This window comes from Bubalus bubalis, chromosome 2, assembly GCF_019923935.1.
Source record: "Bubalus bubalis isolate 160015118507 breed Murrah chromosome 2, NDDB_SH_1, whole genome shotgun sequence".
NCBI lineage: Eukaryota > Metazoa > Chordata > Mammalia > Artiodactyla > Bovidae > Bubalus > Bubalus bubalis.
In genome coordinates, this window is record NC_059158.1 from 83641474 (window position 1) to 83658919 (window position 17446).

The 17446-nt window shown below is 37.3% G+C and overlaps 1 protein-coding gene and 1 long non-coding RNA gene across 12 annotated transcripts in view; one reads left to right on the top strand and one right to left on the bottom strand.

Annotated features, from left to right (window-relative positions):
- Nucleotides 1-17446, top strand: part of COBLL1 (cordon-bleu WH2 repeat protein like 1) — a 166833-nt gene that overhangs the window by 136286 nt on the left and 13101 nt on the right. For all 10 annotated transcript variants that reach the window (XM_044934556.1, XM_044934558.1, XM_044934545.2 and 7 more), the window contains 5 exons: nucleotides 8972-9125; nucleotides 9600-9674; nucleotides 10189-10299; nucleotides 13361-13595; nucleotides 14617-14711. In XM_044934556.1, the coding sequence (XP_044790491.1) occupies nucleotides 8972-9125; nucleotides 9600-9674; nucleotides 10189-10299; nucleotides 13361-13595; nucleotides 14617-14711 (670 nt within the window). The remainder of the gene's footprint in view (nucleotides 1-8971; nucleotides 9126-9599; nucleotides 9675-10188; nucleotides 10300-13360; nucleotides 13596-14616; nucleotides 14712-17446) is intronic.
- The window catches only part of LOC112582010, a 52729-nt gene continuing 48576 nt past the window's right edge, over nucleotides 13294-17446 (bottom strand). For both annotated transcript variants that reach the window (XR_003106610.2, XR_006547690.1), the window contains exon 4: nucleotides 13294-13653. This is a non-coding gene — a long non-coding RNA (uncharacterized LOC112582010). The remainder of the gene's footprint in view (nucleotides 13654-17446) is intronic.

The window sequence follows — 17446 nt, forward strand, 5'->3', positions numbered from 1 at the left end:
GTGACTTTAAAACTAGATGATTCTAAGACAAATGGTTTGGTAGGCTTGGCCACTCAGAATCCTCTGAAGAGATTTAACTTGTTAGTAACTCTAAAAGTCACAAGTGAAAGGTGGTGGTAGTCATTTAGACATCTGTAAGTGGATCCTGCTCTAATCTCATTGCTACCTCTTGTAGAATTCATTTCAGGGGATTGATAGAAACAGCATTAAAATTAGCAGAATAGATGCCTGCTTATATAGTGTGGATTTGAGAGCTCCAGGCCCTGAGACTGCTTCCCTATTTCTCCTTTCCCTAATTATAGTTGTCTGATACCTGGAATATCACCCCTATTGCTTATACTCCTTCACTGATATGACTTTTTAAAATCTAAGGTGACTAAAGCAAGCTTAGACTTTCAGTGCTATCAATGAAGAATCTTAAAACAGGATTACAGAGAGAATTAAAAAATAGAGTATGTAAGTTCTAAATGTTTAGGAGTCTTGACAAAGTGCTGCCCAAGGGGGAAAAGGGTATAGAAAAAGCAGGATTCAAGACAGCAAAGTAAACTTGCTCTAGACCCACCAAACAATAGCATACTGTGTGAAAAACCATCATAGACAAAGAAACTGGCATGTATGCCTTCATCCAGCACAAGTCAAAACTGGTGTGCATTTGTCTGTGTGAGTGTATGCAGGTATAAGGTAAAGGTTGGACAACAAAATTTCTAGGAGGTAACCTGTATTTACTGATATTTACAGTGATGTTTCTTTTTTTTTTTTCCTCGTCAACATATGCACTGTTTGAATCTCATGGGAGATTGTGCTAACTTGATGATCAAATCAATAATAAAACCAATTTCTTTGTAATAAAAAAAACCTACCTTCAGAGCTTTGCCTATTTTGAAATTCAATAGAACATCTTATACTTCTATATTACATTCACTCTGGTATAATAGTTATGTTTAAAGTTTAAGAAAATTGATTTGTCGTTTAAGTTGTAAAAGTATTTTAGAATTCTATCAAGAGTTAAGAGTTAGGAATTCCCTGGTGGTCCAGGGGTTAGGACTCCATGTTTTCACTGCAGAGTTCAGTTGTTGGTCAGCGAACTAAGATCCTGAAAGTTGTGGTTTTGGCTTAAAAAAAAAAAAAAGTTAAAGCATGACCTTCAGTTAAATGGAAATTTAGTCATTAGGATAGAAATGATTAATCCATAGTAAATTAGGAAAAGCTAATGTCAATTATAAGGTATTATTTTACAGCATTTATTGAGAGTGTCCAAATTGGAGAAGGATAATGGGAATCTGTGCCTAAAGAAGAAAAGAAAATTATATGAGTTTTAAGACAATTTTAAGAGATTGCTTAAGTTCTCTCTAACCCAACCCCACCTTACATGGAAAATCGTATTATAAACAAACTAAAATCCAAAAGCTTCTAATAGAAACACTTAACAATGTCATTGAAGTTGAATCACTGTATTTCCATCCTTTGATTTAGTCTTTTTATTTTCCTAATTGTATTCTCTTTTAACCAGAATATATTGATTTCAATGATCCACATCAGGTAATTCAACTGTGATTAATAAGTAATTTAATAACTACTACAGTTCTAGTACTAAGTAAATCTATTGAATGCCATTCAATTCTATTTTCTTCAGCTAAATTTACTTTTATTTTGAACCAGTGAATTCTGATCTGGATGTAAATTATGAGGGATTAACTATCTGGCATGGTTTTCAGCTTGACCTTGTCACTTTCATTAGTGAATTCTGTTTATGCAGTAATTTTTTTTTCACAGGCAATAAAATTCAGTGATGTACGTTACTATTAGAGGTGTAGTTTTTGCTGAAGGCAGTCAGACTTACTGACTCTAACTAAAATAAATAATTGGAGATTTCTAATCATTAACCAAAGCATTTTTTCCCATAGTAAGAAGAAACCTCTGTTTTCTTGTTTTGTAAATCCTCTGGACTTAAATATAATATGATCTCAACTCCTTTTGGAGAAGGAAATGGCAACCAACTCCAGTACTCTTGCCTGGAAAATCCCATGGACGGAGGAGCCTAGTGGGCTACAGTCCATGGGGTCACGAAAAGTCGGACATGACCGAGCAACTTCACTTTCACTTTTCACTTTCATGCATTGGAGAAGGAAATGGCAACCCACTCCAGTGCTCTTGCCTGGAGAATCCCAGGGACGGGGGAGCCTAGTGGGCTGCCATCTATGGGGTCGCACAGAGTCGGACACGACTGAAGCAACTTAGCAGCAGCAGCAGCAACTCCTTTTAAAAATTTCCATTATAATTTGAACAAAGGAAATGTACCTTGGCTAGTTGGTAAAAACTAAAGACAGTTCTAAGCAGTTCTTTTATTTTAAATGTTTGCACTAAATGTATGAAATATTTCAGATTTATATACTTTAATACACCACCCCCCCACTAAGATTTAACAAACTGGTATTAAACATTTAGCTTTCATTAAACTCCTTTAACGTCTGATGAAGGTATGATGAAGCTGCCTGAAGTGACTTAAGGTGGAGTTTTACACACAGTGGAATTGTTTTGTAAAGTGGACTAAGCACAAGCTCCTGCAGTTGTTTGAGGTTGACTATACCTGAGACTGACTCTAGTAAGACTCCCACCACCACCAGCACTAAAGAAAGGACCAGTCTTAAATACCTCCTTTTACCTATACTTTTTGCTCTAACCCCTAATTATAACTGTCATTTGCTTATTTACACTTTCACGTGCTTGAAAATAGGCAAATTACGTGTCATAACATGAGCTACTATTTGTGGAGCAGGTTCCCTGTACCAGGTGCAGCACTCTGCCTGACACAGGTCATTTCACAGGAGCATCCAGCCCCAGTGAAGCAGGTACTGTTACTTGTCCCACTTTGTGGAGGAGGAAGCAGAAGGTTGCAGGGACCGTAAATGCTATGCTGTCCTGGTGCAAGCCCTGGCACTGACTCCAAAGCCCCTGTGTTTGGTAACCATTACATTGCCTCTCTTCCAGCTTGCAAACCCTCTGTAAACTTCTCTCCAATTAGACAGATTCACACTTAGCATCCTGGGTAGCTCAACCCTGATGAATGAAAGAGTAGAACCACTGGGAGTCGATTAAGGAGCATATTCCTGAAGTGCACAAAATGGGGCTGAAGAATACATAATGCCCTTCCTCACCCTTTTTTATTTCTTTACTATTTTATATAGGCACTCATGATGTGTTTACTTAAATAACTGCATTGGTTTAGTATGTCTACTTTTTAGAACATACTAAACATATGTAAACATATGTCTACTTTTTAGACATACTACTTGTGTACTGGATACTTGTGTACTGGATCTGTTATTCTACAAGTATCCCAAGGTACATGCCAGTTTTCTTGGCTACAATCTATTTAGAAATACCTAGATCTTCTTCCTTAAATGCGCTTTCTTTTTCTGCAGGTTTTTACCCAAGAGAAATGTTTTCATATAGGATCCAGGGGTTCCTTCAGTTTAATCTTAATAGCGATATTTTAATTAACATGGAATAAGTCCAAGTTTGATTTTCTCTTGGCTGCTGCTTAGCTGATTAAAATTCTTTTCTAACAGCCTCTAAACACACACACACATATTTAAAAACTCTTGTGGCGCTCTCTTATAGGACAACAAAAAATGTATATTAAGCTATTCTTTGAATGCTAATATCATTCATATCTCAGAATGAAAGTAATATTCCCATCACTAATTGAGGCTTATTTTTTAAACTCATCATTCTTAGTCCTTAAAAAATCCTGCCTGGTCCATCTTACAGCATCCGTTAAGTTTACATTTTTGTCATCAATTTAATAAGCTCTTATCATTAATTATAGCATGGAATCAAGTGATATAGTTAACATAAGTTGACCTGGTCACACGCAGTGATGATCATGTTCTCTTCAAAGGTCTTTGTTCTTAAGTCTGTATGACCCATGTGCTAGTCTAGAAACACAAGTCCATTTGCTTTCATTACACACCCGTACAATAGAGGAAGGGGATAAATCTTACAGAATAAGGTTATAAAACGTATGCTCCCTGCAAGACATTCATGGCTTTGCCCTTCTAACATGCATTCCCTCAACTGTCTTCACAAATGCTACTAAAAATAGTTTAACATTTGTGATGCTGAAATATGTATATTTTGACAAATTTTAAATTATTTATCCATAGAAATATAAATATCCTGTACAAAAAAAAAGTTAGCTTATTTTAAGACCTCTAGGATGATAAATGAAATACATGACTTTATTTTTACTCTGTCTTTGAGTTATTCAGTCCATATAAATTTGTGAATCTCTGTATATACATTTCTCCCTTTTTTTAATTTCTGTGCTATCTGCTTTATTATATTATAATCACATTTTAAGAGCTCTAACTCTTAAACAGATATAGTTGTCTGAGAAATTCATGTTGTGACTGCCTTTGTCAGGTCAGAGAAAAGACCAATAAATGACTGGGAAAACCAATAAAGTGGCTGGGAACTTGACCTGGAGGGGAACACAAGTTGTTTTCAGATGACATGAAAGCAGTCAGTCCAGAGATGGGAAACATGGCGTCAGCGTAGAATTAGGAGGACCAGATGAAGCCATGGCTTCATGCACTCACCAGTTACTTCCTGATCACCTACTGTGTTTCTTTTGATAAACTAGGTCTGTGATAGGAATGAGGCATACTTGAATAGGGCTTTACAGAAGTAATCTCATCAAGATATAAAATGACATTTTTACTGCTTTTGATATTTTAGATCAGTGTTTCAAAAAGTGAAGTGCCGCATTGTTTTAGGAGAATTTTTGGCCTTCTTCCTAACCATCCCTAAATTTGTTACTTTTATAGGATGGCAAGTGAACATTTCCAAACACAGACACATCATCATAAGAAGGTTTTTATTTAAACTTTATGTTCTACTCAAAATGATATTTAAATACTGCTGATTTATCACTACATTCCTTTCTCATCTCTTATCATCAAGGGCCTTTCTCCTAATTATTTAAAGGTCCAAGCAGCATATGGGTGAGGACCCACCCATATGCCCATCCAGGTGAGGTGCGTCAGGGGGTGACCCTCTAATTTAATCAGAATTGGCTTTAGTGACTCAGAATCAAAATCTGGGTTTGGGTGGCAGGCTCTAACTCATTTCATGCTGGATTTTGGAGACGTCTGAAGGGTTCTTTGGAGAAGGCAAAAGCACCCCACTCCAGTACTCTTGCCTGGAAAATCCCATGGATGGAGGAGCCTGGTGGGCTGCAGTCCATGGGGTCGCTAAGAGTCGGACACGATTGAGCGACTTCACTTTCACTTTTCACTTGCATGCATTGGAGAAGGAAATGGCAACCCACTCCAGTGTTCTTGCCTGGAGAATCCCAGGGACAGGGGAGCCTGGTGGGCTGCCATCTATGGGGTCTCGCAGAATCGGACACGACCGAAGTGACTTAGCAGCAGCAAGGGGTTCTGTAGAAGGGACCAGAGTAATGAGAGGAGAGGAGATTGATGGTTGCAGCTATTTATCAACTGGTACAGAAGTCTAATGTTTCAGTTACTGATAAGGTCAGCCTGGTGCCACCGTCTGACCCCTTGTTAAAATGACTTAACCATAGTGAGAGGTGTGTTCCGCCAAGTGCCTGCCACTGTGGACCAGAGCCTGCTTCTGTCCCTGTGAGATGATCTGCCTTCCACTTTGGTACCTAACAGACAACAGCTGACTCAAAATTTTCTCTGGGAGGGCAGGCTTTCTTCCTTCTCTGATGGAAATATGACAATATTTCAAAAGAGTAATTGGCTGAACTTCTTGTGGTGTGTAGCAAAACATAATGACTAATAAACATCTTACGAACTAGACTGCTTTCCTTAGCTGTACTTACATTGTCTCATAAGATTGGAATGGCCCAAGCTTTACATACTCTCCAAATTTATCAAGAGCCTCTATTTGCAAATGAAGAAGGCAATTTTTGGTTCATTTCTCTCATTCATTCAACAAATATTTATCGAGAATCTTCTATGAACCAGACATTGTTCTGGAGATACAGCAGTGAGCAAAATAGGAGGAAAAAACATCCGGACCCTAAGAGTCAAACCTGGTGGAAGCAACAATAAACAAGGTAAACAGGCCAATCCTGTAGTCTGTTAGAGAAAGATTAAACATTGACAGTAAATATCCCAGGCGGCACTAGTGGTAAAGAACCCACCTGCCAATGCAGAGTACACAAGAGATGTGGGTTCAATCCCTGAGTCGGGAAGACCCCCTGCAATAGGAAATGGCAACCCACCACAGTTTTCTTGCCTGGAGAATCCCATGGACAGAGGAGCCTGGCAGGCTATGGTCCATAGGGTTGCAAAGAGTCAGACAAGACTGAATTGGCTTAGCACAAGCACACAAGCACATAAATCAAGCTAGGAAGAGAGATTGTGTGTGGGTGGGTAGGTGGGGGGAGGGAGTCAAGGAGGAGCTCACTGAGAAGTGACATTTGAGAAATGACCTGAAGAAAATGAAAGGGTAAGATGTTAAGTTACAAAAAGAGCATTCCAGGGATAGGGAACAGCAAGGGCAACCATCCTGAGGTGAGAACACTCCTTCTGGCACATTCAAGAAGCAACGCGAAGGCCAGTGTGGCTCACTCCGCTCCACACTTGGAGGAGGTCAGAAAGATCTAGGTGCTGGGTCACTGATAACCTTAGAAGTCATTACAAGGACTTTGGCTTTTCTGTATCACTTGGGAAATTATTAGGGGGTTTTGAACAAAGTGCTTTCACCTGATTTTTTTAAGATTTATTTATGGCTGTGCTCAGTCTTCAGTTGCTGCATATGGGCCTTTTCCAGTTGGGCTGAGTGTGGGCTACTCTTGCCTGTAGTGTGTGGGCTTCTCATTCCAGTGGTTTCTCTTGTTTCAGAGCATGGGCTCTAGGCATGTGGGCTTTGGTAGTTGTGGCACATGGGTTCAGTAGTTGCAGCTCACGGGCTCTAGAGCACTGGTTCAGTAGTTGTGGCCCACAGGCTTAGTTGTTACCTGGCATGTGGGATCTTCCCAGATCAGGGATTGAACTGGTGTCTCCTGCTTTGACCAGGCAGATTCTTTACCACTGAGCCTCCAGGGAAGCCCCTTGATTTTTGTCTTAACAGGCACCTTTGCTGCTATGTTGTGGAAGGACTGTAGGGAAGGTGTGGAAGAAGCAATCCAGGTAGAAGGTTCTTAGTGGTGACTCAGGCTCTGTGGTAGCAGTCGAACCTGATGAGCCAACAGGATGGACTTGATGTGCAGTGTGAGAGACAGGGGATAAGGAAGCATGACTCCACAAGTTCTGGCCTAAACAAATGGAAGAATGACTTGCTTTTTATTGAAACAGGGAAGACTGTGAGAACAGGATTATTTTTAATGGGGGAGATGAAAGGAGGGATTATCAGGATCTTAGTTTTAGACATGCTGAGTTTGAAATGGGCTTTGATACTAAATGAAGATCAGACAGAGGTCCAGGAATGGGGACATAGTTGGGAATCACCAACATATAAATAATACAAATATTTATTTATATAAATAAATATAGAAAATATGTATACAAGGTCCAAGATCTGTAAATAATATAAATAATACAGAAAACCTAGAGATAGTGGAGATTACTAAGAGTGAGCATAGATATTAAAGAGAATATGTCCAAGGACTAGATGAAAAGGAACACACACAGAAATAGAAAGTTAGATGTATGCAGAATAAGGATATAGTATTCTGGATGTAAGAAAAAAGAGACTTTAGAGGATGGTCAGCTATGTAATGCTGCTAATATGTCCAATAAGTGAGCTCATGTGAAGAGTTGACTCATTGGAAAAGACCCTGATGCTGGGAGGGATTGGGGGCAGCAGGAGAAGGGGACGACAGAGGATGAGATGGCTGGATGGCATCACTGACTCGATGGACGTTGAGTTTGGGTGAACTCCAGGAGTTGGTGATGGACAGGGAGGCCTGGTGTGCTGTGATTCATGGGGTCACAAAGAGTCGGACACGACTGAGCGACTGAACTGAAGAAGTAACCTCTGATTTAGTCAGGGAGGAGGTCATTGATGACTTTCATAGTATAAAGTAAAAACTCCGTTTTCTACCAATGTAGGGAAAGCCCAGTTCTTTCCTACTATGTGTTTCTTCCCTGAGTCTTCTCTGCTACTCACACAAAATATTTCACTTCTGCTCACCAGATGTGTGGCAGGAACCAGGGCCCAAGACCAATATTAGAACAAGAGATGATTCTAGTGTTCCTGTCAGTTAGGAAGGTTCAAGGGTTTTAGGAGCTCTGTGCCAGCAACAGGGACAGAGACCTTAATGTATTTCTATTATCTCACAGACAGGAATAGTTTTAATGGATCAAAGACTGAGAGAAGTCTGATTGGAGGGGTTCAAGTGGCAGATGAGAAATGGGAGAAAAAAATTATGAATAACTCTTTTAAGCAGGTTTGTTGTAAAGGGCAAGAGCAAGATGACATGGCGATGGGCCAGGAGGCACTGGCCAGCCTGCTGACAGTCACATGCTGTGAGTGTGAGCGTCAGCTGGGTATAGAGTCAAGGACCTCAGATGACCTTGCTTTTGGTAAACATATAGATTTTTGAAATGTTTGTCATTGATGTATTGTGCTAAAAAGAGAAAGATCAAGCCAGTCTCAATGTACAAATATTCTTCCCTTTTTCACTTCTGACTTTACTCCAGTAGTTTCCTCTAGATTTTTCTTTGGAAGCTAGTTTTTATGAGTCATGTACATTTTAATTAGTTGTTTATATGCCTGCCTCCCATTCTAGCCTGACTTTCTTGAGAAGAACCATGTTTTATTTTTCTTTACATATCCATTTCTGGCACATGGCAGATACTCTGTAAATGCTTCCTGACTGGTAAGCTCCATGTTGGCATGTGATGTGTTTGAATGGAAAGGTCAGTGTCTTCCTAAAGCTTGCTGTTCATTTTTGAATGGAGATTCCATTTGGTTGTTTTGTTTTCTATAGAGTTCCTATGGAGCAGGCAGGGTGAGGACGGGTTCTCTGCAGCTCAGCAGCACATCTGCTGGGAATTCATCTTTGAAAAGGACAAAGCGAAAAGCACCTTCCCCGCCCTCGAAAACAGTCCTGCTGCAAAGTGATGAGAACAGTCATGTGACTGGTAATGTTAATTTTCCCATTAACATTACATTTGTGCTGTATTTTCTTTAGACAACAGAGATGATATGTTATAAATCATGTCTTTTTATTAAATAATAATAGTTCTTAAACTTAACTTTTAATTAATTGATTTTAATAGTAATACTTAGATTGTCCCTGATTATTCTCACCACCTTTGAAAAATCTGCAACCTAACAAAGTGTAAAGCTGTATAGCTCCATGATCCTAAAATGAGCATATTATAATTTATGAGTCTATTAAGAAGATACTATCTTTCCAGGACTGACTACATGTAGGATTGGGAATCTAACCAGATTTAGCTGTATCAGAGCTAGACAAGTAAAGTGTTTTCTAACGAGGTTAGGGCTATCTCTTTCTGAATTATATAAACGTCACTAAGTTAGGCTAGTAAGGAATTGTTTCACTGGTGAACGTGACCTGCCTGCTTATAGGTTATGTCTCTTCTGTCCTCTAGCCACGCAGTCAGTACCTGCAGTTCCTACCGACAGTGGTGTAGAAGTGAGCTCTTCGGAGGGCCTGTCCAGCCCAGGTAGGACACCTCTGTTCCTCATCTTGTAACCACTGAGAAAGAACTTCCAGTAGAGTTGGGGAATGAAGTTAGAAGCTACTTGTAATGCTCTGTACAGGAAGGAGATACAGATACTTTGACTCCATTTCCCACCAGGGAGGGGCTTCCCTGGTAGCTCAGTTGATAAGAGTCTGCCCTCAGTGCGCAAGATATGGGTTCAATCTCTGGTCAGGAAGATCAGAGAAGGAAATGGCAACTCATTCCAGTATTCTTGCCTGGAAAATTCCATGGACAGAGGAGTGGCTATAGTCCATGGGGTCACAAAGAGTCGGATACGACTGAGTGGCTAACACCCACATTATACAGTATGAAATGAAAAATATTCCCCTCCTGAGCTCAGAGCATGAAATACAGCAATCAGAATTTTAATTCTGTGATGGTGATAAATATAATTTCTTCCAAAATGCCTTTCGGCCTCTGTTTGCTTAATTCTGTTTTCTAAGTGCCATCACCGCAGATTTTACTTCTTTGGCAGAAGCCTCCCTTGGCCCTGGGAATGAACAGTGCGCTGTGCCCCAGCTGCCCGCCGAAGCTCCTGTCTCGGGGTGCCCTGGAACGCCTGAGGCTGCTGCCACATCTCTGCCCTGTAAGTTACCTGGCCTTTCCTCAGTGGCTAAAAATGAAAGCAAAAATAATTCATGTAACAACCACAATAGTGTTGGATACAGTGAGCATTTTTCTGAATAAATGACTTTTTTTTTAAAGTTCACAAGAATAGCTTTAATCTAATACAATTCTGTTTTAGCAAAGGGTAGTGTTTGTCAAACAATTTTGCCCTTTTGACTCTTTCCAGGAAAAATATACAAGATGTCCCTAAAGGCTTAGTGAAATTTTAAGCTTTAATAACATAAGATGCTACAAACTAAGTTTATTTGAATTTCTTTTACACAATTGAATTTTGTGAATTTTAAATTTTATTTTTGTTTCAATTTTGTAACCTTTAGAAGGATTGAAAAAATTATAAATATATTCAAATTATAGAAAGCTAAGTAAATGTAAAAGAAATTTCAATAATTACACTTTCAAATGATATTTTTGTAAATTTTTTTTTTTAAACACACTTTGGGAGTTGTTGTATCTTTAAACTACACTAAAGGTTTGGATATTCTGTTCTTTGAAAGTGAATTGTCTTCCCTTAGAATGTATGAAGCTGAAATATGATAGTTGCGATATAACATCTGTGAAAAGTATTCATTGTTCACAGCCCCTGCCTCATTTTGTTATAATCGTTGTTATTGTTGTAGTTCTAAAATTTGGTCATTTGCCCATAGTATCAGTAAACAAACTTGATTTAATATTTTTTAAAGCTTGGGAAAATCTGTACTAATCAAATAACAAAGTGTGAAAGTGCTCTTGGATGATTAGAATTTTTTTTAAAAGAATCACAGCCTTTTCTAAGACTTTTAATGACAGGAATGAATTTATTTAAGAAAGCCTACATAATGCTTGGGCTTCCCAAGTAGTACAACGGTGAATCTGCCTGCCAATGTAGGAGATGCAGAGTTCAATCCCTGGGTTGGGAAGATCCCCTGGAGTAGCAAATGGCAACTCACTCCAGTATTCTTGCCTGGTGAATTCTATGGACAGAGGAGCCTGGTGGGCTACAGTTCATGGGCTCACAAAAAGTCAGACACAACTGAGCATGCACACATATAATGCTTGTAACTCCTAAGTATAAGTGGCTCAGATGGTAAAGTGTCTGCCTACAGTGCAGGAGACCTGGGTTCCATCCCTGGGTCGGGAAGATCCCCTGGAGAAGGAAATGGCAACCCACTCCAGTATTCTTGCCTGGAAAATCCCATGGACTGAGGAGCCTGGTAGGCTACAGTCCATGGGGTAGCAAAGAGTTGGACATGACTGAGCAACTTCACTTCATAAAACCCCAGAAAAATAATTTGAAAAGACTTGAAACATGTGACTCATTCTTCATACTTTAGGATCAGTTTCTCAGTGAGGACCTCATGCTTAAAATTGTGTATCTATATAAAATACTTGTGATTGTGAAGAGAGAAATAGGGAGAAAGATCAATAATTTGCTAAATGTTACCTTGGTTAATTTCAAAAGAGCTTAGCATATATCAAGGAGCCATCTATAAAACACACTTGCATCTAAACCATAATGGCCATTAAGTTTTCCTGGATACATTTTTAAAATTATGTAAATACGCTCTTAATATATAGATGTCATATCTATATAGTTACTTTAAAGGCATAATATTGTACATTGGCATCAAAATAACTATTTCATGTCACAATAAAGACTTGTATGTATAAGTATGGGCACATATTTATATATATAAGTTTACTTAGAGTCAAATTATTTTTTCTTAGTAATGTACTTTTCGATTTATAACAAAAATGTTGTTAAAATTCCCCATATTTATTAAAAATCACAAATGGCATACTACTCTGTCTATATGCTTAAAGACAAATACATTTTAAGTATTTCAAATATTCTTCAAATATATTAAACTTTTTGTTAAATTTTGTAGATGTGGAGATCACTACAATTCAATGCTATACTACTTTTTTTCCCTCCCTCAACTGGGGCAAAATTAAACTTTGTTCAGCTGCTATTGTGTGGGTGGAGGAACTGAATTATATTCAAATAAGCAGAGATCCAAAACTTCATTCTTTGGTTTAAATATACTTTCAGAACTCGTGTGGACACTAACCACTTAGGATGGCTCCTTGTCTTTTACCCTGTTGGCCATTTGTTGGTAGAAATAATAATAAAACCATTTTATTCAACAAAATATTAACCACAGCCATTGAAAAGAATCATACACACACACACACACACATATTGATATGGGACAACCTTTAAGATACAGTTGAGTGGAGAAACAAAAGTTGAAAACATCAGATACATGATGGTTCCATTTATATTAAATAATCCAACAAGAAAAAGAGAAGGAAATGTATGTGTATCTGCTTAAAAGGTATATGCTCATTATACTTTGATAATATAGAGAAAAGACTTAATGGAAGTTGCCTCTGAGAATCAAACTCAAAAGGAATTAAAATCAATTTTCATAGCATAATGCTTATTCTATTATCTTAAAAATTATATTAAGCATCTAAGTAAGTGGCTTTTAACTTTGGTTACACACTAGAATCACCCAAAGAATCTTAAAAATTCTTGGTCCTGTCCTTCAGAGATTCCAATTTAACAGATGTACAGTAGAGGTGAGCATCAGTATTTTTAAAGAATGCTCAGACAATTCTCAATCACAGTACTGATAACTACTGAGTCACACTTTATAATTACACTTGTAGACTATCTAAAAATTTGTGTTCTTTTTGTTTACATTTAATGCTATTGGATCAAGGTAAAAGTCATTTAAATTGAAAGACACGTTCTTAAATGAAATATATAACTTGAAGTTTATAAGCTTAAGTAACCATTTTTTCTACCACAAAGAAAACCTAGAGCGATAGCATATTTTTAGAAATGCATGTCTGAGATAATCTGATTATACATTAACATAATTATTCACCATTAGACAAGTATTTTACTATTAGCTTTGAATCAGAATTTAAAAGAGTCCAGCTAATTATTATTTTAAAAATTCCTTCATTGCCAGAATTGCATTGGATAAATGAGACAAATTAATATTTAGGATTATATCTTCATTTCTTTGTAGCTGGAATAAGCTCTGATTATAGCCTTGAAGAGATAGATGAAAAGGAAGAACTGAGTGAAATGCCTAAAGATGAGGCTGAAAATACTTCTCTGAAGTCACAAGACATTCCTACTGTATCTACTGATATAATAAATACACTGAAAAATGATCCTGACTCAGCCCCTGGCAGTGCTACTGGAGAGTCCTCACAAAACTCCAAAGAAGAAAAACAAGGAACTAGAAACACAGATGAACAGTAAGTAGTCCGTACGCCAGAAGTGGTGGTGGTGCTTTGTTTAACTGATAGTAGTCTTCTGAAATACAGAAATGATATTTTAAACACAAGTGAAGTCATTTCTTTATACTTTATCCCTTTTACCATCATTAAAAAAACTTTATTCATAGAGTATCTATTTACATGTGATTGGTTTTAAATAAAATCAAACCCAGTGGTTTTGGTGTCCCTGTGCCAGATAAACCACAACGTGTAGTTATTTTGTATGAATATGATTAGCATTTTTGTTTCTGTGGTGTTTGTTTTGCCTGTTACCTATTTGGCCAAAATGAAATATTTAATCTCAATTTGCACCAAATACTCCTAAAGAACTTTTACTGACTGGTTTATAAAACAATTCTGTATATTAGAATATGATGTTAAGCCACTAATCATTTTTACAGTCAATTTTGTGAAGCAGAGAATGCACTTTCCCCTTGGTTCTAGAAATAGAAAGTCATAATAAAGTACACTTACATTCTGTTAGAAATACCACACTATGAATAAAGATGAAATCAAGAACGTAAAATAAACCATTTTATCAAAGTTTTACTATAATTTGCATGAGATTGTCTCCAAATTAAACTCCTCTATCATTAAAAAAAAAAAACAAAAAAAAACCCAGTGAAGTTAATTCACATTCTGACTTGTCACAAGGTGACCTTGCCAGATGTAAGGGAAATGTCTATGAAAGTAAATTTCATTTAGCTCCTTTTTCTTTAAAAGATAATAATTGATAATAAGAAAAAGATACTCTCTTGGGGAAACTGTCCATCCTACCAAGCTTCTAATATCTTGCTTTGTTACAGGGCCACATATGAAAGCTAATGTTTCATAGCACCATTTCCTCTTAGCTTTATTTTTTCTTTTATATTAAATTTCCAGTATTTGGCAGAAAAAGATGATTGTTCCAGTCTGTCTTTGGAAATTATTGCCTGTTTTATTGTTGTGTGAGTGTGTGTTTGAATAGTATCATATATAATATACAATATCATTTTTACAGAAGGCCACACATTATGGTATGTAATTCAAGCGACAAAGAGACGGTAGTTGACAGTGTAAGAAACCTGAAGTCACTGGACCCAAACCAAGAGAAAGGTGAGTTCCATAAGCACTACTAACACTTTCATAGCACATACTGTATGCCAAGGACCTTTCTTAAACACTTTATATTAGCTCATTTAATCTTGTATACTAACTCATTAATGGGTATTGCTACTTTAGTCCCATTTTACAGATGATTGATCCACAAAGATATTACATAACTCACCTGAGGTCCCACAGTAAATGGCAGACCTCAGATTTGAACTCAGGCAGTATGTGTTCAATATGTATTGATTCCAAAATTTGCTTCTCACTACCATGTCTTATGATGTTGTTAAATCTTAGAGGTTATCTAACTTAGCTCTGAATCTTACCGATGTATACTCTCTGCATACTTATGATCTACTTCTTTTTCCTTCTACTGACTCCCTAACTCAAGCCTGTTTTAGTTCATAGTCAAGTTGATATACCTTGGGTAAAACTTGTCTGCTTGATATTTCGGGCTCAAGCCATCTAATCATGTAATAAAGTTTACCAGTATTTCCTACTCCTCCCCCCCATACCTCCAAATCAAGATAGTTTATTCTTTCTCATGGCATATATATTTCACTCAGTTCTATCATTAGAACTATGGTTATTTTATTATTATCTTTGTCTGGAGAATAATCTTCACCCATTCAACTATTATCCAAATCCTGCCACTTCACTTATTCTGTTGCTTGACTGCTGGAAGCCATGTAGTTCTGTGTCTCGACTACTTGACTAGATTGGACAGTCTTCGATCAGAGAAATTATATCTGATACTTTGTTTGAATTTCTTATGTAACCTAGCAGAATACTGAGATAACAGTTAAAATATATAGTTAGGATTGAATTTCAGAAAAAAGAAACTATACAAATCAGAATTGCAGTGAATACACAATGGTATTTTAAGGGGATATGAAGGAAATGGCTTATTCTCAAGTCCAATCTATTATGTTAGTACATAAAACTAGGTTAAGATCCATAGAAAATATAGAGAGAGATATATGCTGTTGCTGCTAAGTCACGTCAGTTGTGTCCAACTCTGTGCGATCCCATAGACGGCAGCCCACGAGGCTCCCGTACCTGGGATTCTCCAGGCAGGAACACTGGAGTGGGTTGCCATTTCCTTCTCCAATGCATGAAAGTGAAAAGTGAAAGTGAAGTCGCTCAGTCGTGTCCGACTCTTCGCGACCCCATGGGCTGTAGCCTATCAGGCTCCTCTGTCCATGGGATTTCCCAGGCAAGAGTACTGGAGAGGGTTGCCATTGCCTTCTCCAGAGATACATAGATACGTATATAAATTCAATAGGTATTGGATTATCCCAATGTCACAAACAAGATAGACAGATGTATATAGATATGACACTTTATACATGTGGTATGTGTTGGTTAATTTGAATATGAATGTCTTTGATTCATTGTCCTTATGGTCAATAACCTCCTGAGATACAAGTGTACAACTTATATACTTGTATATAATTTCCCCATTTTTTCTTCTTGATGCAGCTTTTTAACAACATATATTATGATGGCAATAGCATTTCTATTGAGAAGATGTGATTTAAAAGCTGCTTACTGTTTAAAATCATAGTAAAATTAAATCATTTTTGCAAAGATCTGGGTATCATATTAGTATTAGGGTCCCAAGCACATTTCTGTAATATACTTATTTTGATTTGCACTTGATTTACAATGACCACTGTCAACTCTGGGTGGTTTTTAAAATAATTTGTTATCCTTAGAACTAATTTTATTCTGCTTTTCTCCTTTTTTCTTTAAACCTAAACTGTGCACTTATCTAAATGATCCTTTCATCAGGTGGTTGATGTTCGTGTCAGTTTTGAGTAGGGGAAAGTATAGTATAGTACAAAATATACCTTCTCCCTCTACTGGCCATTTCTGAAAAATAGCCTGCCTATTCACTGACATTTTGTTTGCATTATCAGCAGGTATGTAGCAGGAAAAGCTAATGAATTCAGTAGTGTTTGTAGGCCTGGCAATCACTGAAATTTTTGCAATTTTGGTGAGAAATTCAGTAGATAATGGTAAAGTAATTATAACCCACAGAAAATGTGAAGAAGTTCTAAAACCAATAAATTAGGATTTATTATAGGGAATTTCATTTTAAAAATATATTTTTATAATGATTTACCTTTTTTTAGAAAGTATTTCCATTCTGTAACTGGGATATATCTATATTCAGTGGAAAAGGAGAAATAAGCAAGAGAAAAGGAAATACATTTAGGCTCCTTTTTTTCTTTTCATTTTTCACAAAGGATCCATTTTATAGTTTAGACAGCGAACTTTATCTTACAAGTGAAAGTGAGTGATTATAAAACTATAGAGAAATACTTGACATTCGTTCACAATTTGATTTCCAAGGCCCACACTTCACTTGTGCTGTGCAAACTGTCATATCGAAAGGAGAGGCCACCAAGGATTTTGAGGCTAGCTGGTTATTCAGAAGAAATGATTCTTCATGGTACTTGACTAGAGGACGACAGTATATACGAATCACCTGGCTCAGTCATAAGCCTCTGTTTCCTTCCAGAAGCCTCATTCCAACTCTTTGCCATCATGTTGTTGGCTGGCAATTGTTGCTTTGTTAACCTAGACACTGGCAAAAGACTTTTGTTTTCAGGAAAAGTAGTGTTGGGAGAGGAAGGTTTGTTTTCTCTACCTGGATTCTAACATGAGAAAAATAAAGTTATCTTTTCTCACAGAGAAAAAAATAAAAACCCACATGGTTGTTTTTAATGTAGTTG